The following is a 23,774-nucleotide window of genomic DNA, read 5'->3' on the forward strand; positions in this document are numbered from 1 at the left end:
AAAAAATCTGAGGTGGGCAAACCAGCTCCACTGCACACACCACATGTTCTTACAGTTGGGATTCGGGAAATGTCACAATTTATAGGTTCCTGAAAATCACTGCAATCTGTGACATGACACCAGACATTCCTTTAGGCACCCAAACTGTTTAATATCGAACATAATGTAATATACCGATGTGTTTTTATAGACTGGAGATTTGGTCATACATCTATTTATTTTAAGATCAGGCTGCACACATATATTTATTTTTTACTTCTTGTAGAAAACCTTGCCCGCTGATATAAATTTATTCAAACCAGCAATCCTCGAAACACATGAAAGTGAAACTTTGAAATAAATGATCAATTGTAAATCTCCACATAGCACGAAGCTCCAGTTTCCTGATGTGAAGACATGAACAGCAGCCTATCGACCGATGACCCGGATGTGGAGTTCAGGGAGGAGAGAGGTAACAATATTGTGGTCTCCTCGTAGTTTCTTATGTCAGCATTATTATCATCCCAGATTTTGGAGATATTCTTGCCTGATATTTCTCAACTGCAACACACTGTGCTGCTTCATGAATCATTACACACCTCACGCACGTTACTATATTTGACGAGGTAACTTTTATTATTGTTTATTTGTGTTTGAAGTTCCTACCATGAAGCCTCCTAAATTGTTTCTGTGTTTGAAAGATGCTATAAAAAGAAACTAATTATGAATATTATTTAAAGGACATGCTTGCCTTAACAATCATACACCTGAACTAGTCCAGTCCATAGCAATATTGAGTATATTGGATCCCACTTTAATTTCTATCTATGATAAGAATAAAAGTCGTAGCCCGGAGAGAATATTCAACCGTGGTTTTGCGAGAGGGATATTACACACAAAACAGATCCAAGTTGCTGTAACTGTGTGATTGTCATTATGCTGCTGGTTACGAGCGGGCCCTGAACGCAGCACCAGTCCGGTTCCTGGAGGCTCCGCTCCCGTTCTTCCACCGACCCGGACTCCATGTTCTTCCGTCAGCCACGGAGCGAACAAGTGCCCTGGCCGAAAACTCTCACGTTGCAACTCTGTGTGTGCGAGGAGTAAAGTGTGCGTGCGTGTACGTGTGTTGACCCTCCGAAAGAAGATGGCAGACTACCGGGACGACACCGGAGCTCGAGCACTGCTGGCTTTACAGTCGGCGCCGTGCAGCCCCGTGCGCGTCGCGGTGACCTCGCACGCTTATCTCCAGCCCTCGCTCGCCCTCTTGGGTCCTCCGCTGATGGAAGCCCGCACCGATGCCGGGATTCTTCCTGTGCGACTCGCCTCTACTCCTCCAAAGGCCCTGGCCAGACTCGAGGGCCGGGACTTTGAGTTTGTCATGCGCCAGAGGATGGTGACCATAGGCCGGAACTCTTCTCACGGCTCAGTGGACATCAACATGGGTCACTCGAGTTTCATTTCACGGCGACACCTGCAGATCACCTACGAGGAGGCGGGTGGTTTCTCTCTCCGGTGCCTGGGCAAGAACGGCGTGTTCGTCGACGGAGTGTTTCAACGGAGAGGGGCGCCGCCGCTACCGCTGCCCAGAGAGTGAGTGCAGGCAGATAGCATAGCCACCATCGACTGGCTTGTTGTGTTTGAATATTAGGTTTAGTTGTACTGTTGCAATGCCACTAGCACATTGAAATAGTTTACCCTCACCTGGTTTGTTTATTACAGTTGCAATGTTTACAAAAAAAAAAAATGAAATCGTTGACTTTGCATGTTGTCAATCACAGGGTGGAGGGGAGGAGGAGGAGGAGGTGTGTGGGGTGTCCTCATCCTCTCTGATTGGCTGTGGAGACTGTTTTGGGGTGTGTCTGGCACTGAACAGGAAGTGCAGGCTGGAATGACATCCTCGTTGCAGGCGCACATGGAGTAAACACAAGACTCAAACCAAGGCCACATCCACCACTGTGCCGATTTACATCTGGATGAGAGCAATTAAGAAGTCGGTGAAGCTGTCCTGGTTACTATTTTAAAGTCTTAATCACATTGTGACTCTTAATCAGCAGAAAGACACTTTGATATCAGTAAAGAGGCACTTTAGCCAAGATTTTTTTTTTTTTTTTTTTTTTTTTTTTTTTTTTTTAAGATTTAACTGTCAAATTTGTCTGGGACGCAGTGAATATAAAGTCCCTGCCTGAAGTTCTGGATTACACTGAGACCTGGACTGATTTATAATTTTATCTTCATTGTCATTGGAATGATGCTTCATAATGCTGAACATCTTAAACAGAGGAAGAGATATGAACCTGCTGTAGCTCTTTTACACCTCCGTACACTCCTACCTCTTTTATACGTCCGGAGCTGAAGGAGGGCGAGAGGATGCTGCGAATCCGTTTCCACTGATCATCCTCCACAAAAGACACTGCGTCGTACAAATCGCCTTTCAGATTCAAGTTCTGGAGGTGCATAACAGTCATGTTCACATCTGTCTGTGTTTACAGTTTTATATTTGTGCAACAGCCGCAGATTTTTTTCACTTTAGAACATTTGGTTTGTCAACAACATTATTATTAAATCGTTGCTGTTCATGGAAATTGAACAACTTCCTACTGGGCTGTATTTCTTTGGTAACTCTTCTTACATTGACACTAAAAGCTTCACTATTCTAGAAATTAGAAATACGAAGGGACCCCATCATTCAGATGAGGTTTTTGCAGTTGTGATTTGTTTTTATTGTTTTCAATGTGGGGACCTATTATAACACACTTTCCTCTCTTTTGTCCAATAAAGTGTTAATCTTGTGTGCTCTCACCCTCCGGTTGGTGAAATAAGTGAAGCACCAACTTCTCAAATATTCCACAAGTCCAGACGCCGTGCCTCCACAGAACAGAAGAAACGTCTGTCTGAAGTTACATGGTGTCACTCAAACTCTGTCGACTCGCAAGGCAAAGGCTTAATTTTGACGCATTCCTTTAGGTGACTAAAGTAAAACCCTTTTCTTTGATTAGAACAAGTCCCTTACACGACAAACAAACATGTGATCAGTAGAGTCCATGTTTCTACAGAGAAGAAAGGAAGGAAGCCCATTATTCTCTCTTAGTGGTTGTTATCTCAACGTCGCACTGCAGTCTGACTGCATGGCCGAGAGGCGTGGTCTCTGGTTGTTGTGTTAACATGCAAAATCAATGTGTGTTATATGAAAACTTCTGCCCTTTCCCTCATTTAGCGCAGTGCCACAATATACTGGAGCAGAGGTCTTCAACAGGGGGTCCGTGACCCCTAGGGGATCCGTGACCCCTAGGGGATCCGCGGAGGTACTGCAGGGGGCCCGTAAAGTTTTTGGTTGATTAGACAATTTTTCTTTCTTTTTTTTTTCCCACAATTTTTTCCCCACAAATTGAAATGTCTTTAAATGCACATTAACATGAATCCAACATATTGTAGAGAATGGATAAGTGGAGTCAGAAGATGTTATCTTTCAGTCAGAAATACACACATTCAGCGACACAGCAGCTCTCTCAAGCTGGACACCGGTTCACTCACAGAGTCGGACTAGCCTGGACCCGTCCCTCCAAGCCTCCTGCAGTCCTCCAGTTTAATATAAAACACAATTTTATACAAGATATATAGTAGGGGGTCCCTGCTCAATCTCTGTCAGTTTGGGGGTCCTTGGCCTGAAAAACATTGAAGAGCCCTGTACTAGAGGAACACTACAAACGCAGTTCCTGCCACCCACACGCCCAAGAACATGCCTGGATGTGTCTTTGTGTGAGCACAGATAACCCGGTTGTGTTTTATTTTAGTGGGAAAAATACTGCGTTTGACTTCCTCCTCTTGCAGAATTACAAACAACAGGAGACACTAAAAGAATAATATTAAAGTTAATTGAAAAAAATGCTAACTAAAACTGTCTTCATGAACTTTGCATGTGTTTTTTCTCTCTTATCTAAAGCAATATAGTAATTTAATGGTATAATTTGCAGTGTCACAGATGACAAAGCTGATAAAAAAAATAAAAATAAATAAATGCTCAGGCACTGTACTGTCTCTGTTGATTATTCACCTGACGCTGAAGGATTGCCATTGGTTCAACTCTCACACACTTCCTCACTCACGCAACCGGTCAGTGCAGCAGGAGATAAAAGTCTCTGGTTGTGATTTTAGGCTGCAGAGAGGTTTGTGCCGTCAGTGTAAGAAAAGGGAAACGGTGCCGAGATGAGCTACTTCTTTCTCTCCGCCGAGACATGGACCCTGCTGGTTGCCTTCGTCACACTGATCCTTGTGTAAGTGTTGAATAATGTGTTTTCAGCTAATTGTCCAGCTCGTGTGAGTGGTACAAATCTGTTTTTGTTTTCTTTTGAATGGTTTTAACAGGTATGCTTACTGGCCTTATGGGACTTTTAAGAGATTGGGCATCCCTGGTCCCAGACCAATCCCTTTCCTTGGCACTATGCTGGCATATAAAAAGGTTTGTAAATATTACTTTTCGAACCACCATACATCTAGCAAAATGGGATCAATAAAATCTAAAGCACTATAAAAGTGCGGTGGTTATATTAATGGATGTGATCTATGTATAAGTTGTGGTTTTGAAATGGAGAAAATGAAAAGTTTGAGGATGGTACTGAGCTGAACTTTCTGCATTTTAACCACCCCCCCCCCCTTTTTTTTTTTTTTTTTTTTTTTTTTTTTTTTTTTTTACCAAAGTTAAAACTAACACTAGCCCTGACTGTTAATGTGAGTTTATAACAGTGTAAAGTGTATTATCAAAATTAGATAGCACAAATAATTTGTCACACAATTTTACATCTTTTGTGTGGTTTTAATACATTTCTTCCATAACTAGTTTAAGTGGCAAGTGACTAGAGGTGCTGGTGAAAATGAAACAATATCCTGTTAAACCACAGACCTGGCTGAGGACTGTTTTCAAAGGAAAATAGTATCAAAATGTGAACGTGGAAGTAAACATCTCGATGATGGCTCTCAGTTTACCAAAAGCTGGTAAAAACAGGTGTTTTGAAAATTATTATTGTTTAAAAATGCTTTCTTATAGTCCTATTTACTAGTTTATGAGCTGTACTTTAATTTGTTTCTGATGAATTGAAGTCTCTGGGATGAATTAATAAACTTGTTCAGGAAAACAGGAAAACCCGACAACTCTGGTTCCCATTCATCCTTCAGAATTTATTATTTTCAAATTATGCCACAAGTGTGTCCACCGTAATTCATCTGTACATTATTATTCTAGGGATTCACTGCGTTTGATGAAGAGTGCTTTAAGAAATATGGGAAAACATGGGGGTAAGTTTTCATGTTACGTGTTTGTGAGCTTCATAAGATATTTCTGATTGTTCTGTATAACGATAGATTTCGACACAGAGTATGTGGATCTCTGTTTGTACATCTGTTGTTGGGGAATTAATTTGTGAAAGCATGAATTATTCTTGTTTTATTTGTTGTTTATTATATTGTCATCATGTTTAGCATCTTTGACGGCCGTCAGCCTGTACTGTGCATCACAGATCCTGCCATGATAAAAACTGTTCTGATAAAGGAGTGCTACTCTCTCTTCACCAATCGCAGAGTATGTCCGCTCACTACACAACTCATACAGTCTCAATACGATCCTGGTTTTTAAGTTGAACTTTTGTCCTCATCAGCTGCTGTGTTCTAATGTTGTGACAGAATTTCCGTCTGAACGGACCTTTGTACGACGCTGTGACTATTGCAGAAGATGATCAGTGGAGGAGGATCCGCACTGTCCTCTCTCCCTCCTTCACCTCCGGGAGACTCAAAGAGGTACGTCCCTCCCCGGCTCTCTACATCTGAGCTATAACTTACCTGGAGCTGAAACCAGATACAGTGTCGAGTTCTCAACTTGTTTGACTGTTTTTCCTGTCTCTGCATCAGATGTTTGACATAATGAAGCACCACTCTGCAAACCTGATCACCAGCATGAAGAAGACGGCAGACAAGGATGAACCACTTGAACTGAAGGAGTAAGAACACTTTATACTCCAATATACTATATCGATGTAAATCGGGGTCTCCAAACTGTAGCTCACACGCTACCAGTAGCTCACCACCTGTTTCTGAGTAGCTCGCAAAAAGGTTCGAACAATATGCAGTGTTTTCCACCCATAGACTATATTTGGCAATCCATTTCAGTATTTTTGTATTTCAATTTTTTTAACCTGTCCGAGAGAATGACGCTATCAACATGATCGATTAATGTGTGGACAATCTCCCTTCGCTGTCCCTCATCTGTGCAAATCAGAGCTGAAACTCTCACACTGAGGTGGAAAGAAACGGGTGCTTATAAATTAGGTAAATAACATTAATACAATATTTTCAGCTGGACCACAACAGTGGGGCCAGAGCTTTTCAAAATAAAAGCCCTCCAGTTTCATTCAGGGTCCAGCCATGTACTAGGTTTTGACTTTGATACGGAAAGGGTCCCAATCAAAGGGGAAACACTGGATTTTCCTGTTAAATCTTCTATTAGAACGCGTTATTTGGCACTTTAAAAACCAGTTTGGCCACACAAAGGTTGCGTGCACTGCAGTAGGCATTTAGGGAACATCTGTGTCGTTGTGGCTACCTAAAATCCCCCCTCCACATTCAATTGAAAACGTAAAGAAACGCATCCAGATAAAAGCATGCACATGCTGTTGAATTTAAGCCGTTGTGATACAAATTTTGTGTGTTGAGTATCAATTTGAAAAGAAGCTTATTCATCTGGTTTGGGTGGAGCTCAGCTATGTTAAAATATGTTACTAAACATGAGTAGCTCTCAGACACATTCATTGAGTCAAAGTAGCTCTCAGAGGAAAAAAGGTTGGCGACCCCCGATTTAAAATGATAATGAATAAAATTGTGTGTGTGTGTGTGTGTGTGTGTGTGTGTGTGTGTGTGTGTGTGTGTGTGTGTGTGTGTGTGTTTTTTTCTCCTCTAGGTTCTTTGGACCCTACAGTATGGACGTAGTATCCAGCACAGCCTTCTCTGTAGACATCGACTCACTCAACAACCCTTCAGACCCGTTTGTCACAAACATCAAAAAGATGCTGAAGTTTGACCTTTTCAACCCTCTCTTCCTTATTGTTGGTAAATTATTCATTTAACCTTTGTAAAATAGACCACATATATACATTTATCATTTTGTCCTTTGCCTGGCTGCTGTTTATGTGCTCGCTTACTGAACGCTTACAGTTAATACAGCCACTGTTTTTAATGTGTACTTGATAAACGTGTTACTTTCTGTTTATTTTTCAGCCTTCTTCCCCTTCATGGGTCCCGTATTTGAAAAATTGGAGTTCTCCTTTTTCCCTGCATCTGTGACAGACTTTTTTTACGCTGCGCTGCAGAAGATCAAGTCCAGCCGTGAGAACAGCAAGCAAAAGGTACAGCTCTCTGTCAGTCTTTACATGCACGTACATTTGTATCAGCGGGTTCAGAAATGTAATGAAAGCTGTTCTTGTTCGTGTCTTCTCTCAGAGTCGAGTGGACTTCCTTCAGCTGATGATTGACTCCCAGACAAACAACGCCAGTGGAGGAGAGCCAGACAAAGGTGACACACACAACCACACATTTAGAAACACAGAAACACAAGGTGAAGATATTGTAAAGCATCTACTCGTGTTATCTCCACAGGTTTAAGCGATCATGAGATCCTCTCACAAGCTATGATTTTCCTCTTTGCTGGCTATGAAACAAGCAGCAGCTCTCTCACTTTCTTGGCGCACAATCTGGCAACAAACCCTCACATCATGAAAAAGCTGCAGGAGGAGGTTGACGCCACCTTCCCCAACAAGGTATGTTTTAAGTGAGAAGACGACAACATTTGAGGTAGCAAGCAGAAGTGAGACATTTAAAGGCGCCTTTGCCGGAGTAGCTCCAGAACAAGCTGACAGACACATAGATGTGATATATTTTCACCGTTCACCTGTGAGGTATGACATTCACCAGATATTCATTGTACAGTCTGACACAGATTGACATGCACTAAACTTTAACAACCACTTTAACTCTCAGCAAGAATGCTAAAAGGTGTTTTCCCACATGATCAAGCTATTACTTTAACTATGAATCACGTGGTTAAGTGTAATATGAATGGGGCTGGAGGTAAGAAATCAAAAACGTTTATTTTTCTCATTGTCTTTTTATATTAAAAATATTGTTTAAAGTAACTAAAATCCAAATCCCTCTGTAGGTACAATGTGGTGGTTTTACAATATTACACTCAGCAATTTGTAAAAACACAAGTTTTGCACATTTTAATTTTCAAAGTGTATATCAGTCAAGGGATTTTTTTTTTCTCTGAATATTCTGTCATCCATCAGTGTTTTTCCTCTGGTCTCATGATCATTATGTGTGTCTTTGTGTGCAGGCTCCTGTTCAGTACCAGGCTCTAATACAGATGGAGTATCTCGACAGCGTCATCAACGAGTCTCTCCGATTGTACCCCATTTTACCCCGTCTGGAGCGTGTAGCCAAAGCGACTGTGGAGATTAATGGCCTTGTGATTCCTAAAGATATGGTCGTCATGGTCCCCATGTGGCCCCTGCACCGGGACCCCGATCTGTGGCCTGAACCAGAGAAATTCAAGCCTGAGAGGTAAAGAAAGGCTTAATACGTTTCAGTAAATGAAAAACTCCCGCAGGAAGGACCTGAGCTCTGTTCTGTTTTTAATATGTACATGTGTGTGTGTGTCGGTACTCTCAGGTTCAGCAAGGAAAACAAGGAGACAATCGATCCGTACACATACATGCCTTTTGGGGCCGGGCCCAGGAACTGCATTGGGATGCGATTTGCTCTTGTGATGATGAAACTTGCAATGGTGGAGATCCTCCAGAGATACAACTTCTCTGTGTGCAAGGAGACTGAGGTGAGGCCACGGATGTTCATCTTTACACTGCCTGTTATTGCTCTGTTGTTTTATTCCGTATAAAGAATCCTGTCCAAATATTCCTCATGGCTGTTTTGATAGTGACATCGAGGGTTACATAATGTCAGAGGATCTATGTCTGCCAGTCCAAAGATCAAAATCCACAACCTGATGTGGCACTTTGAACAAGGATATCATTTGATTCAGTATATTGATCATTTCTATTCTAAACTATCAAACTCAAGAATCTGTTATTTGCAGTTGATATTTCCAGCTTGTTTGCAGATAAATAAGCCAGAGCTTTGTGCATTGTTGACTTTGTTCACACATTTTTCTCTACATGTGTATTTTCCCACCAGATTCCCATTGAAATGGACATCCAGGGTATTTTAATGCCAAAACGACCTATCAAACTGAAGTTGGTGCCACACTCTTAAGAAAAAACACGATTCTGATGAATGTTTCTTTTTTAAATTGTACCGTATACAAACCTACCATGTATAAAAACACTATGCCAATTTGTCACTGCAGCATGTTCTGCTCAGTATCAGTTCATCCTCAACTGTGACAAACGGTGCATTTCTAAAACCTGAGCTGACAATAAAGGATGTGTAGATTCTTCTCCTGCGTGTTGTCGTCCTTACATTACATACAGTTAAATCAACAAAAGCTTTAAGTTCAGATATTCATCACTGGTTGATGACATTTGGTGGGTGACTGTGTATTTCTTTCCAACCCTGTATACATTGGGGGAGTTGGGTTGTCTACTCCATCAGTCTAACTTCTGTTCCTCTAAGTGTTTTCTATCCCAACAGCGCCCTCTTGTGGTGCTCTCATTCATTTCTTGCTCATGCGCTCCTGCTCCTTCTCAGAATCATGATCCAGGTTTTTCAACCATCTTGTTCTTTCCATGTTTATAAACAGAGGGGAGATCAAAAAAAATAAAAATAAAAATCTGAGGTGGGCAAACCAGCTCCACTGCACACACCACATGTTCTTACAGTTGGGATTCGGGAAATGTCACAATTTATAGGTTCCTGAAAATCACTGCAATCTGTGACATGACACCAGACATTCCTTTAGACACCCAAACTGTTTAATATCGAACATAATGTAATATACCGATGTGTTTTTATAGACTGGAGATTTGGTCATACATCTATTTATTTTAAGATCAGGCTGCACACATATATTTATTTTTTACTTCTTGTAGAAAACCTTGCCCGCTGATATAAATTTATTCAAACCAGCAATCCTCGAAACACATGAAAGTGAAACTTTGAAATAAATAATCAATTGTAAATCTCCACATAGCACGAAGCTCCAGTTTCCTGATGTGAAGACATGAACAGCAGCCTATCGACCGATGACCCGGATGTGGAGTTCAGGGAGGAGAGAGGTAACAATATTGTGGTCTCCTCGTAGTTTCTTATGTCAGCATTATTATCATCCCAGATTTTGGAGATATTCTTGCCTGATATTTCTCAACTGCAACACACTGTGCTGCTTCATGAATCATTACACACCTCACGCACGTTACTATATTTGACGAGGTAACTTTTATTATTGTTTATTTGTGTTTGAAGTTCCTACCATGAAGCCTCCTAAATTGTTTCTGTGTTTGAAAGATGCTATAAAAAGAAACTAATTATGAATATTATTTAAAGGACATGCTTGCCTTAACAATCATACACCTGAACTAGTCCAGTCCATAGCAATATTGAGTATATTGGATCCCACTTTAATTTCTATCTATGATAAGAATAAAAGTCGTAGCCCGGAGAGAATATTCAACCGTGGTTTTGCGAGAGGGATATTACACACAAAACAGATCCAAGTTGCTGTAACTGTGTGATTGTCATTATGCTGCTGGTTACGAGCGGGCCCTGAACGCAGCACCAGTCCGGTTCCTGGAGGCTCCGCTCCCGTTCTTCCACCGACCCGGACTCCATGTTCTTCCGTCAGCCACGGAGCGAACAAGTGCCCTGGCCGAAAACTCTCACGTTGCAACTCTGTGTGTGCGAGGAGTAAAGTGTGCGTGCGTGTACGTGTGTTGACCCTCCGAAAGAAGATGGCAGACTACCGGGACGACACCGGAGCTCGAGCACTGCTGGCTTTACAGTCGGCGCCGTGCAGCCCCGTGCGCGTCGCGGTGACCTCGCACGCTTATCTCCAGCCCTCGCTCGCCCTCTTGGGTCCTCCGCTGATGGAAGCCCGCACCGATGCCGGGATTCTTCCTGTGCGACTCGCCTCTACTCCTCCAAAGGCCCTGGCCAGACTCGAGGGCCGGGACTTTGAGTTTGTCATGCGCCAGAGGATGGTGACCATAGGCCGGAACTCTTCTCACGGCTCAGTGGACATCAACATGGGTCACTCGAGTTTCATTTCACGGCGACACCTGCAGATCACCTACGAGGAGGCGGGTGGTTTCTCTCTCCGGTGCCTGGGCAAGAACGGCGTGTTCGTCGACGGAGTGTTTCAACGGAGAGGGGCGCCGCCGCTACCGCTGCCCAGAGAGTGAGTGCAGGCAGATAGCATAGCCACCATCGACTGGCTTGTTGTGGCAACACGGCGGTCGGACGCTGCAGGGCGTCCCAAACTTTTATGTCCAAATTATGCATCGACGTGCAGACTTAGAGACACGCAGCCTCGGAGCAGACGTCCCGGTAGATTTTTGTTCCCACTTCCAACTTTATCCCCATCATTGAATCATTGAACACCCGAAGCGACTGAGCGGAACGGTTCAACCGTAATGTGCACACAATTAACGCATCTTTTAATGCTTTTACTCTCTAAAACACGGGGAGGCGATTCAGACGCGCACCGCGTTTTGAACGACCCGGACGGGGGACGTGGTCCGACGGGGGGACGGGGCTGGTCACGACACCCCTCTTAGTTTCGATTCGGAGCTGCAAGTCGCTGTAAGTCTCAGTTTGAAGAGTGAATCGCGAACACGTCGAGCCGATACGTCGTCGTGCCGAGTCCCCGGTGAAACCTGAATTGTTGGTTCCCCGGAGGCCTCCGGGGACCCCGGGGTCTCCACGCCGCCTTTCACCCCCCCGGAACCACCGGAGCTACTTTTAGCATTTAGCAAACGTAGCTTCTTTTTTTTTTCATTTGGCCCTAAAAAAAACAAAACAAGCTTCTCTGCAAATGTTTGAACAAAAGGTTCCGTCAGTCGATATTTCCCCACATTGCCGTTTTTGTCAAGTTGTTGTTAAACTAACTTGCTGAAAATAATTAAAAAGTTGTATTTTATTTTGAACATTTAAGTGTGTAGTTGCTGGTCATCGTGGTGTCTAGTAGTCAGGGCTGTTTGTCGGCTCCAAGACGAGCTGGCTGAGAGCCAGCGTGTCAACATGAATGTAAACAAACCCCGACAGGCTCATCTCACGAGTCTTGTGGGAAGAGGTATGTTTGGTTGAACTTTTTTTTTTATGCGTGTTTGTTTGTGCATCAAGGCAGCCATGTGGGTGTTTGAATATTAGGTTTAGTTGTACTGTCGCAATGCCACTGGCGCATTTTAAATAGTTTACCTGGTTTGTTTATTACAGTTGCAATTTTAAAAAAAAAAAGAAAAAAAAAAGAAATCTTTTGACTTTGCATGTTGTCAATCACAGGGTGGAGGTGGGGGGAGGAGGAGGAGGAGGAGGAGGTGTGTGGGGTGTCCTCATCCTCTCTGATTGGCTGTGGAGACTGTTTTGGGGTGTGTCTGGCACTGAACAGGAAGTGCAGGCTGGAATGACATCCTCGTTGCAGGCGCACATGGAGTAAACACAAGACTCAAACCAAGGCCACATCCACCACTGTGCCGATTTACATCTGGATGAGAGCAATTAAGAAGTCGGTGAAGCTGTCCTGGTTACTATTTTAAAGTCTTAATCACATTGTGACTCTTAATCAGCAGAAAGACACTTTGATATCAGTAAAGAGGCACTTTAGCCAAGATTACATTATTTTTTTAAGATTTGTAATTTATTTTAGAGCTAGTGACCAATAACAGCTGTTTTAGTGTTTATTAACCTAGCAGTTATTTTTTATTAACTGTTGAATGTAAAATATGTTCAAGAAAGCTTTCAAAGAAAGCCTCTAATATTTCTTAAAACCCAAGTGGTGTTGTCAAAATGTTTGTTTTTAACATACCAACCAGAACTCCAACACCCAAAGATATCCAGTTTGATATATTCATTCATTAGTCATTCAAGAAGCTTAAACCAGCAACTGTTTGGTAAATTTGCCTGCGAAATGACTAAAACGTTGATGATTGTCAAAATAGTTAGCAGATTAGTTTCCCTTAAGTTAACTGATCAATTTATCTATGAAAGGTTGCTGCTCCAGTTTAATCTTACAAAACTGCCAAAACTCTGTCAGATTTATCTGGGACGCAGTGAATTTTAAGTCCTGCCTGAAGTTCTGGATAACACAGAGACCTGGACTGATTTATATTTTTTTTATCTTCATTGTCATTGTCCTGCTGTATGATAAATCTTCTTCCAAGTTCTTTTCAGGCTGCAGCACATTTTCTTTAGTTTTATTTTACTGCATTTTGTTTACATTCTCAAACTGGCCTGCAGCAGCGACGCCTCCACACAGTGTGACACGACCACCTCAATGTTGAGCCCTCGTGTGTGTGTGTACGATGGCAAAGAAGCTTAGTTTTGGGTGCGATCAGGCCGCTGAACCTTCTCCGACGTTGTCTCGAGAGCCTCTCGTGTTCCCTTTAGCAAACACTCGTGTCATGTGAGTCCTTTCAACAGTGGCTTTCTCTTCGCTGCTCAGGCATTCGGCTGAGGCCGATGGAGGAAAGAAGGAAAAGCTGTCGTATTCACAGTCTCTCTCGGTCTCAGCCGTGGAACCCTGCAGCTCCGTCAGCTGCCACAGGCCTGCGTCCTCCTTCAGCAGTCGGGCTCTGCTTGTGTTAATAGATCCGGTGTTGGAATTACAGTTGGCAGTTTTTCAGGAGAGAAATGAGAGTAAATATATGGAACATTTATTCCATACTTTTATCCCAGACCGGTGTCTGTCGGCCTGAGCTTCTGGTTGGATGCAGCTCAGCAGCCCGACGTTCGGTAGCGCTTCGCTTTCTTGTTCAAAGACCACGACAGGACCATCCTGCTGTTAGAAAGACGACACTGAATACACAAACCTGCTGCCTATGTCTGCTGTGAAAATAAAAACTGTTTACATCAGTCATTACGGTTCTATTGTAAAACAGTTACCAAATCCTTCACGCGTATAATTATATTGGAAGGGTTTGTTTGGGCTTGAACTAACTTGGGCTGCTGACTGATCCTTAGTTTTACTGAGGCAGTTGTCCAGACCTGCTGGAAGCACAAGAGAAAAGGAAACGCAGGCCAGCGGGTTTATTGCGAAGTCTTCAGCAGTTTAGTTCTTTTCGTCCGCAACAGATGGTTAGATGTTGTTTATACCATAAACACACCCCTACAGTTATGTGGGAAGTGTCATCGCTTAAATATTTCTAAATCAGAGGAGAGCTACGCTGTACCTGTGACACGTATGTTACTCACTGTGTTACTTCAGACATTTAATAATAATGAGTTTGGTCTTATCCTTGCAGACAGTAATTGACAGAACAATCTCACCAAAAGATCCATTTAGCAGCCACTCTTGTTTTCAGTGAAATCAAACCATCTGTTGTCACGGTGATGTCAATTTTCAAATGTCTATGTACCATAGCTCTTTAAGATGAGAAGTTTTAGTGTCCAAAGAAAAGTCTGTGAAGTGCTCATCTGTATTTATATATTAATGCGACAACAACCGGGCTGTCTATTGTCTGAAGATGTTGCGACGTGATCAAAAGCGCCAGAACACTGTTTTCATGATGTTTTAATGTTAAACCGACAGTCATTGTTGAAAAGCGGCTGAACTGGTATCCGTTTCTGTCCTGCGTCCCCCCTGCTCTCCAGGTGTGTGTTTCGTTTTCCCAGCACCATAATCAAGATCCAGTTCATGTCACTCCTGGAGGTGGAGGAGCACAGAGACCAGGAGCAGCCGTCTCTTTCCTCGCGCCCGCTCCTGCCCCACATCTCCCCTCTTAAAATCTGCATTCCCACCATGCAGCAGAATGAGGACCACATCAGGGCGTTTGGCTCCCCGCTGCCGTCGCCCACGGGCACCATCAGGTAACCCCTCATAAACACGCACGTACAGCAACGGGCGCATGTTCATGAAAGCCAACGCGGCATGTGACGTACACGCTTCATAAATGCCAAGCAGGTTGTATGTGATTTGGCAGTCAGAGCCAGTGTTTTTTATCTGTATTGATCTGTACGTGGAAGTGATTTATTGTAAACAAATCTTCAGTTCATTGTTTGGTCTGTTTAAGCTCAGTGCCAAACTTTCTCTGGTTGTGAGTTCAGGTAAATAATCAACGAAGAGTCAAATTAATATTATTTGATTACTAACAGAAGATCGCTGCCAATTTGACATTTGTAATTTTATGATTAAAAAAACAAACAGAACATCCTTTATTCCGCCTCCTCCAGTGTGGACCTTTTCTGCTTTTCTTTATTTTATGTTACATTACGTAGACTAGTAGTGGAACAGAGCAAAAATTACAATTAACCAGATAACACAAATAAAACAAATGTGACAGGAGAGGCGAGGAAGCTATAGACTTAAACAATAGACTATATAAATAAATCAAGTAAATAGGTAATACATGTCAGTATAAAACATATCTAATGAAGCCTTTAATGATGTGTGAATTAAACATCGGTATTTTACATTTTATATCCTTCTCTTTAAATTGAAATGAGCGTCAGTGAAGGAGGGACATAAAACAGTGAGATCATGAAGAAGATGACATTGGATGACCCTTTAAGTAAATAATTTATGCCAAGAAAATGTGGACATTCACCTCAAGTCAAAACCTATTAACAACACAGCACTTTAAAACTCAGCTGTGTCTCTGCATGTCATGTGACGATTATACAGCCAGTGCTTAAGGTCTCCCGAGTTTATGGATATTTACCTCCATAGTTTCCTTTTGTTTTACTGATGTTTACATGAGTTTATTGCCCTGATGATATCCTCCCTGGTTGAAGAATTACTTATCAGGTGCTGCAGTATTTAAGTTCACATGGAAACCTGCAGTCTAAAGAACGAGCACATGTTTGAAAAGCTCTGCTCTATAAATGTATGGGGCATGTGTGGTGTTGCTGTGCGTGCCCCCTCTGGTGGTCTATGTCTGTACCTGCATCACAGATCCCCACCAATGTCAGCTTGTGTGTGCATGCCTTATATGGGATGGCTGCAGCTTCGAGGTGTGTGATTGGCTATCGGGGAGACTGTTTTGCCTGTAGGCCCTTTTTCCGTCCATTCGTGGTTTCCTTTTCAGAGCTCCCCCACCCTCGACCCCCCCCCCCCCCACACCCACCCACCACCACCCTCGACCTCCCCCACCCCTTCACCCCCCCGCCACCCCCTCCTCCCCACTCCCACTCGGCCTTCGGCTCCCGTTCTGTTGCACGTGGACACATAACGGACACGGAGGAGAGACGCATCTCTGCAACACTTTCGCTGTGGCCTTTTTCGGGCAGATAGTTGTGCCACCTTCCTCACCAGCGGCCACATACGGTACATACAACAGAGGAGCATTGTGTGAAAAGCACGTGCTCCCGCTTAAAACCCCAACAGTGTGCTAAGAGTCACTTTTCCTGTTTGGCAACTTAAATGAACTGCATAAAACAACATTGTTCTTCTTCTGCCAGCGTGCACACTTGTACTGCTGGCCCATGTAAACATGCAGAGGGGCTGAAGTGGTTGTTGGTAGAGTGTCGGGGGAGGGAAGGGGGGGGCGGTGGGAGGGGGCAAAGACGACCCTATGCCCCCTCGTGGGGGGGGGGGGGGGGGGGGGCACATGTACGTTTTAATGAAGTTTTATGGATCCAATGACATTTTTGTACTTGTGTTCCCGAGCAACATGAGACGTTTCTGTTCGTCTTCATTCAGTTTTCAACACAGAGCATTTATCAACAGAGCCTGCAGCCTGCTTTCTCCAGCCAAACACTACAAACATATTCTCTGTGTGTGTGTGTGTGTGTGTGTGTGTGTGTGTGTGTGTGTGTGTGTGTGTGTGTGTGTGTGTGTGTGTGTGTGTGTTACTCTCCCTGTTTCCGTGGCTCTCTGTTGCCAGAGCTAAATCAAAGCCTACTGACTCTCCCAGAAACCAGTGTTTACTTTACTAACAGAAGCAGGTGTGTGTGTGTTGTATAATAAGTTACCGGGTTTCTCCGTGTTTTCTCTCCCAACAGCAACAGATCAAATCGAGTTAATAATTAACAAACTTTTAGGTATTTTGCTTGTTATTGTGTGTTTTATGGTCACTTTGTGTTCAATGCACCATTAAGCTGTGCTCTCTCTTTTTTTTCTTTTTTTTTTTCAATTAATTATTGTGTGTAAAAAAAGAAAGCGTGTCTTTGTTGGAGAGTTTATTTTGAAATTGTCAAGTTTTATTAGATAAAACTGCTGTTAATTAAATACAAAAAAAAAGTAAACTGGAAATCGTCAGGCATACAGTGCTCATCAAAATTATGATAACTATACAATACAATTTAAGAAAATGTAAACACCTGTATATAATTATGTAGTAAATATAAAAAGGGAGAAATGTTTTTAGGTTTGACTGTTTTGGTCTCAAATTCAAAACTCAAAACATCAGTCTCACTCTGCAGTTATCTTTGTTTTGCAGGTTACTGTAACTATTATGGAGATATTTATTCCTCTTTGTAAATTTCTTTCTTATTAAGATTTGATAAAATAAAAAGCAAACTTTTTTGTAAGACCTTCAAATTTTGTAGAAAATCCTTCAGTATTTAGAAAAATGGTAAAACTTAAATGTTGAGCAGAAATAGCAAAGCTTTTTTTTTTTTTTTACCCGTGGTTTCATGGGGCCTTTATATTGTTATTATTAGAGTGTCAGTTTCACTTCACAAAAACATTTCTGCATGTTTGTGTGAATATTTATTAGTGATTGTAGAAATGTTTTGTCACACAGTTATTCTCTGTTTGGTGTCATGACAGGGTTGTGTGTACATTTTGGAGCGTTTGATAGACTGAACATCTGACTCCTCAGCTGACCCGGAGATAATGATGCCGTGAATTTGTGTCTGTAACAGTGATGAGTTGTGTCGCACTGACTCGAGATGAAATCAGTCTTGTTGTTTATGCTCTGCATTGCCTCCAGGAGCCTTCGACCGTGACGTTAAGCTTTAAACACTCTTTCCGCTCTTCTCCAGTGTTCCCAACTCTTGTCCAGCCAGTCCGCGAGGGGCAGGGTCGTCGGGTTATCGCTACGGACGAAACGTGACTTCTGACCTCCAGTTAGCAGCTGAGTACGCCGCCAATGCCGTTTCTGAGCAGAGACGAAGCATTGCTGAGCAGAGAGGTGGGGGCAGTGAGCAGCGAGGGGAGTCAGCTGGTGGAGACAGCCCCAAGGTAAACGCCTCTAAAAACACCTAAACTTGATCACCTCTTTTTTTTAATTTTTTTTTAGCTTTAAAACCAGTTAATTGTACAATATGGTATTGAGGATGCGTGTTTGTTTATGTTTGTGTGTCGTTTGTTCCAGGATGACTCCAAGCCTCCTTATTCCTATGCGCAGCTGATAGTGCAGGCCATTTCTTCAGCTCCAGACAAACAGCTGACTCTCAGTGGCATCTACGCCCACATCACCAAACACTACCCTTACTATCGCACTGCAGACAAGGGCTGGCAGGTGGGGCTTCGCTTTTATCCAACTCCTGTTTGATTAAATTGGAGCAGATGTTGTATATTTTAGCTCCTTGACTCTGTCTGTGTTCAGTGTCGAAATGTCCTGTGATTATTTTTTTTTGTCCCTCCAGAACTCAATCAGACACAATCTGTCACTGAACCGCTACTTCCTGAAAGTGGCCCGCTCTCAGGATGAGCCCGGGAAAGGAAGCTTCTGGCGTGTGGATTCTGCCTCTGAGACCAAGCTGGTGGAACAAGCCTTCAGGAAAAGACGGCAAAGAGGCGTGGCTTGCTTCAGGACACCATTTGGACCTCTGTCTTCAAGGTAGCGTCTTCAGATGGTCACCTGTGACCTTCAGCTGCGCACACACACACACACACGCACACGCACGATAGCCCGGTTAACTCTTTCTCCCTTCTCTCTGCTTCTACTCCCGGCTGTCATTTGATTGGACAGAACAAAGTAAGTCTGGTTTTGAGGTTAGCTGGTTCAGCAGCATGTGCTGGCAGCGAGGGGCTCCATGTGTTACTAGAAGCCTGATGGTTAGTTAATCGGTTTCTCCCCTTTCTATTTATTTTGTCACCCAGGAGTGCCCCCGCATCCCCGACCCACCAGGGACTTCTTTCTCCACCATCCAGCGGGCTGCAGACTCCTGAATGTCTGAGCAGGGACGGCTCTCCCATCTCTCACGACCACCACGAACAGCTGGCTAACAAGCTGGCGTCTGTACCCGAGTACAGGTATTCTCAGAGCGCACCAGGTGAGCGTGCACGCAGGCACACGCACACACGCACGAACACAAAACACATGCGAGACACAGACTTGGGTAACACCGTTTGTGTCGGTCTCTGCACAGGTTCTCCAGTCAGCGCTCAGCCCGTCATCATGGCTGCCCCCCCCCACCCGACAGTGCTGCCCTCAGGCCTGGGGAAAGCCCTCGCTTTGTTTCCTGGGGGCGGCGGCCAAATCCAGCCCATCCATGTGCTCCAGAACCCCACTCAGTCCTCTGTCACCATGCTGCGCGTGGTTACCAGCGCCCCCCCACCTTCCAACCCTCCAAATGGGTACAGCGCCCCCAGTGTTGGAGGAGTAGACAGCAACAGCGATCTCAGAGGTAGAGAGACACGGGAATCTATTTTACTTTTGCATTGTGAAATCCCTCGTAATGTTTGTCTCTTTTTAAATGTGTCGAGCATCGTTTCTTCTCTGAAGATACAGACAGGTGACATATTTCAGGGAAAACCTGAACGCTTGATCGGCTCTGTTTCGCCACTGGGGACATTTGCTGCCATGGTTTGGGTCCACTTTTCCCTCATCAGAAGGGAAAGACTGCAAACCAATATAAATTCGTCCCGATTGATCACCTTTTACACTGCGATGAAACATCCTGGTGGGAGTGTTTGTTCCAGGATGACGGCGCCCTCATCCACTGGGCACAAGGGGTCACTGAATGAGTTGATGAGGTGTGAATCACATGCTGTTGCCTTCAAAGTCACCAGATCTCAAACCTAGGTGAACACCTGTAAGAGGTTTTGGACGAATACGTGAGACCGTCATACTGACACCGAGCGAAGGAACAATGTTTTGGAAGGTTTTGGTGTTCATCCCTCCGGTAGACGTCCAGAGACTCTTGAGAATCACTGCCAAGCAGCTTAAGTTGTACCCTTCACACGTCGTGCCCCAACACCTCACTAAGACACTCAGTGTTGCTTTTTCCTTTAATCTGTCACCTGTCTGTGTATCAAAACTGTCGCTCCCTTTCATTTTGTCGACCCGTGTGTATATTGCGAATGAAGCGGTTGGTTCACTGCTCCTGTCCTGCAGTCACAGCTTTAGTGTCCCGTTTCAGAGAGCAGTGAGGCAACATGGTTTGAGTTAAGATACAAGATTGGCAGTTTTCTCTTAAGTTTGTGGGAGACTTGTGAATGTATTTGATGAGGGTACAAATATGTAATTTTACAGAATTTTTTTGTACAAGTTGTGTAAAATTTTCCGAGAAGTTAGAGCAGATAAATAGCACCCCCCCCCCCAAAAAAAAAAAAAGCTTAAAGACACCACTTGGGAACAACATGAAATAAGAGGAATCATTTTATTTGTTCTGATTATTTGTTTGTTATTTGTTTGTGCATGATGTTTGCATTAATTTGGTTTATATAGTGTGACGTTTGCTGGAACCCCTGAAGAGACGAGGCTTTGTTTGTTTGTCGTGAGATCGAAGTCCATTTCACAATCTTGCATCTTAACTCAAACCACATTTTATGATGATTTAGGAGCTACACTTTTTTTAAGACAGTCATTCATTTCTGATAAAAAATAAATAAATAAATAAATAAAATTTTAACATGTTGAGCTTAGGCCAGAAGGCAAAGTTTTTTTTAATTTTTTTATATTGTCATCTCATTGTTTGAAGTTAAGTTCACTTCTCACAAATGTTTAATTACTGCATCGATATTTGTGATGTATTTTAAGTCCACGTCGGTCGGAAATTTCAACGTAGTCTACCTGATAAAGTTGCATGACTAAACGGATCCAAGCAGATTTTTTTTGATAAACATTCATGATGCTGTTAACATGTTTGAATTGTACGTTTCCCTCAGAAGTCCAGCTGAACAGAGAGCGAGTGATCCAGACTCTGGACAGCGCGGTGCAGGCTGTCGAAGGACGTCACTTGACCCCAGGTTTACATCAACTTCCTGTTCGCCCCGTCACCCAGAATGGCAAACACACCATTACTGCTGTCGCCACAGCAACCAGCCTTGTAAATGCATCTGGTAAGATTATTTTTTTTTTAATTATTATTTCAGCAGTAACTGCCGTGCACATTGAGCTGTCATGATGATGAAGATGATGTATTTTTTTTTTTTTTTTTTTTTATCCGCATCATCACAAACGCAAACAATCTAAGTCGACATTGTATCTGGTGTGCAGCTCAGCTGTTCGTCTAATGTCTCTTTTAATGTGTACAATCTAATGGAACTGTTAAGAAATATAATATTGTGCGTCTCCCAGCTCTGTCTGATGGCTCAGAAGGACAATAAACACACGTGGACATGGACAGCACGTCTTAAGAACTGGTTCCGAGAGGCCCTTAATGGTGCTAACATGTCCTGTTCCTCTTCTTTCCTCTGCAGGCCTCAGTAGTCCCCTCCAGATCCTGGCTGCCCAGGCCTCCAGCTCCCCTCCGGTGCTGGTGAGCAGACAGCCCAGCGCAGAAACTTTAGCTGGCCAACCAGGCGAGACCCTGGCCAAGCGGCCAAAGATGGAGGACGAGGGCGGGACTGAAACTGCTCAGCATCAAGTCGCGCCGGCCCAGCAGCCTGTCATTGTTGCCATGACATCACAAACCCACGACCCTCGGCAGTAACACGCAGGGCCTCTTACCAGGTACCCAACGGACAGCCTCTATCCTCTCTAACGCTTCGCCTTTTATACTCATTTGATATGACTGCAGCCAACATGGCAGTCTCTCAGAAGGGAATTCAATTGTAAGGAACATATATTTTGGTCAAAACTAAATGAAAATTTTCAATTTCAAAACGGAAAGTAAATCTTTTAGGACTTTTTCAGCCTCAATCTTTCTAATGTAATCCATTATGCACAGAAAAGTAAGGACATGAAGCTTATTATGCATATTCAAATCTTTTCAGCACTACTTTTACTAGGTGCATGTTGGATAATATCTCGGATGCAACCTTTTCTGGTGTTGATGGATGAGATGCATTGCTTGTTATCACTCTCAGGCCAAAGAACTCACCTCTCCTGCACTTCTGATTCGAGTCACTGCCTGATTTAAAACCAGGGAATGTATGTTCAGAGATGTGAATGGCCTGCATTTACAGAAGAAGCTGTGATAATTAGAGTTGATTTATTTGTGTCGTGGACAGAAAGGTAGACCAGGTTGATAAGGCCTGGGAGACTGTTAAAAGAATATGATTGTACTCTCTATAAGGCTATCCTCGGAGGATAAAGTGACATGGAAAAAAAAAAAAAAAAAATCCAAACGGGTCGTCTCGGAAAAGAAAAGACCAGAATGAGAGACGGACGTGAGGAAATCCAGGGCTGACAAACCGGTGGTTTGCAGTTTTGGCTTCGTTTCGCTCGGTTCGGTTTCTAAAGCTGCCCGCGAAAGCGAAGCTGCGACACGATTGGACGGCAGAGTTTGGGCGGAGAAGGGCTAAACGAGGCAACTATTGATTGAAGTGGAGCTAACCTAATGTAGACGAACTGATTGTTGTTTTAATTTGTGTTCTTGTTTCAGTAGTGGTGAAAGGAGAAATGGAGCAGCCTGTGCGTCCAGTTTTGTTTGTCTTCGCACAGAAAAGCATTATTGTAATATTCCTTAAAGCCTTAAATATTTCTACGGTTTTTTTTTTTTCTTTTCTTTTCTTTTCTTTTTGTCATTTTATTTTAACCTTTAGACAGCTTTACCGTTTTAGATTAACATAGCGCTTTAACAGTACACGGCAACACTACAACTTGTATCAGGTTTATCAGGGGAAAGGGGGCGGGACCAACACACGACCACAGATTTCAACTGCTCGTCTGTTTCTTTCATTCTCTTTGGTACTTTTGACATCTTCTCTGTTCTTGGCTCGGCTCTTTTGTTTTTTTGCTTTTCACGTTTCCCTAAATTCATTTTTCTCTTCCTTTCTCCCAGTCTACCTCTCCCCTCTCCCCCCTCCGAACAGTCTTGTCTTTGCAGTCTCCACAGAGGCATCAAGCTGTTGGCAATTCCTGTCACAGACGCTGCCTTAATTAGATATTCTTTAGCACTTTCTCCCCCGCTCTATTCTCTCCTTTTCACCGCCTTTAGCTTCTCCGAATGTCCTCACACAGGCCTCGTTTTTTTTAGCTGGCAATCAGGCACAAAATTTCAGTGATTGTTGTCGCATATTAAAAGTAAGAAGAAAAAAAAAAAAAAAAAAGCGTAATGAATGTATGCTGCTCTATCTGCTAAATGACAAAGCTATTTAGAAGGTATTCTTTCTTATTTTGGAAAAAATATTTTGCTATTTGTAAAAACGGCTGTCATCAGTACATTCTGGAAATAGAGAAGTATATGTATTTTTAAATGTTCCCGTTTTGGTGATTTGTTAAAATGTGTAGCAAAAATTAAAATTCCTCATTGACTTAAATATCAAATTGTCTTCTGTCATGTGAAAAGGCGTCGGCCGCGCTGGACCCACC

General features: G+C 43.2%; 1 protein-coding gene across 1 annotated transcript; it reads left to right on the top strand.

The window, feature by feature from the left end:
• Positions 1-379: 379 nt before the first annotated feature.
• Positions 380-23,729, top strand: foxk1 (forkhead box K1). Its single transcript, XM_069166800.1, has 22 exons — positions 380-1,569; positions 4,342-4,435; positions 5,216-5,268; positions 5,452-5,551; positions 5,653-5,766; positions 5,878-5,966; positions 6,923-7,071; positions 7,240-7,367; positions 7,462-7,534; positions 7,618-7,778; positions 8,354-8,580; positions 8,689-8,851; positions 9,211-9,279; positions 10,725-11,368; positions 14,779-14,994; positions 18,112-18,310; positions 18,444-18,590; positions 18,718-18,911; positions 19,175-19,347; positions 19,444-19,701; positions 21,185-21,358; positions 21,719-23,729. Exons 1-22 carry the CDS (start codon positions 1,124-1,126, stop codon positions 21,949-21,951), a joined length of 4,104 nt encoding a protein of 1,367 aa, XP_069022901.1. The 5' UTR covers positions 380-1,123; the 3' UTR covers positions 21,952-23,729.
• Positions 23,730-23,774: the final 45 nt, after the last annotated feature.

This window comes from Embiotoca jacksoni, unplaced genomic scaffold (assembly GCF_022577435.1).
Source record: "Embiotoca jacksoni isolate LCO1_2020_lvr unplaced genomic scaffold, fEmbJac1.0.p SCAF_4, whole genome shotgun sequence".
NCBI lineage: Eukaryota > Metazoa > Chordata > Actinopteri > Embiotocidae > Embiotoca > Embiotoca jacksoni.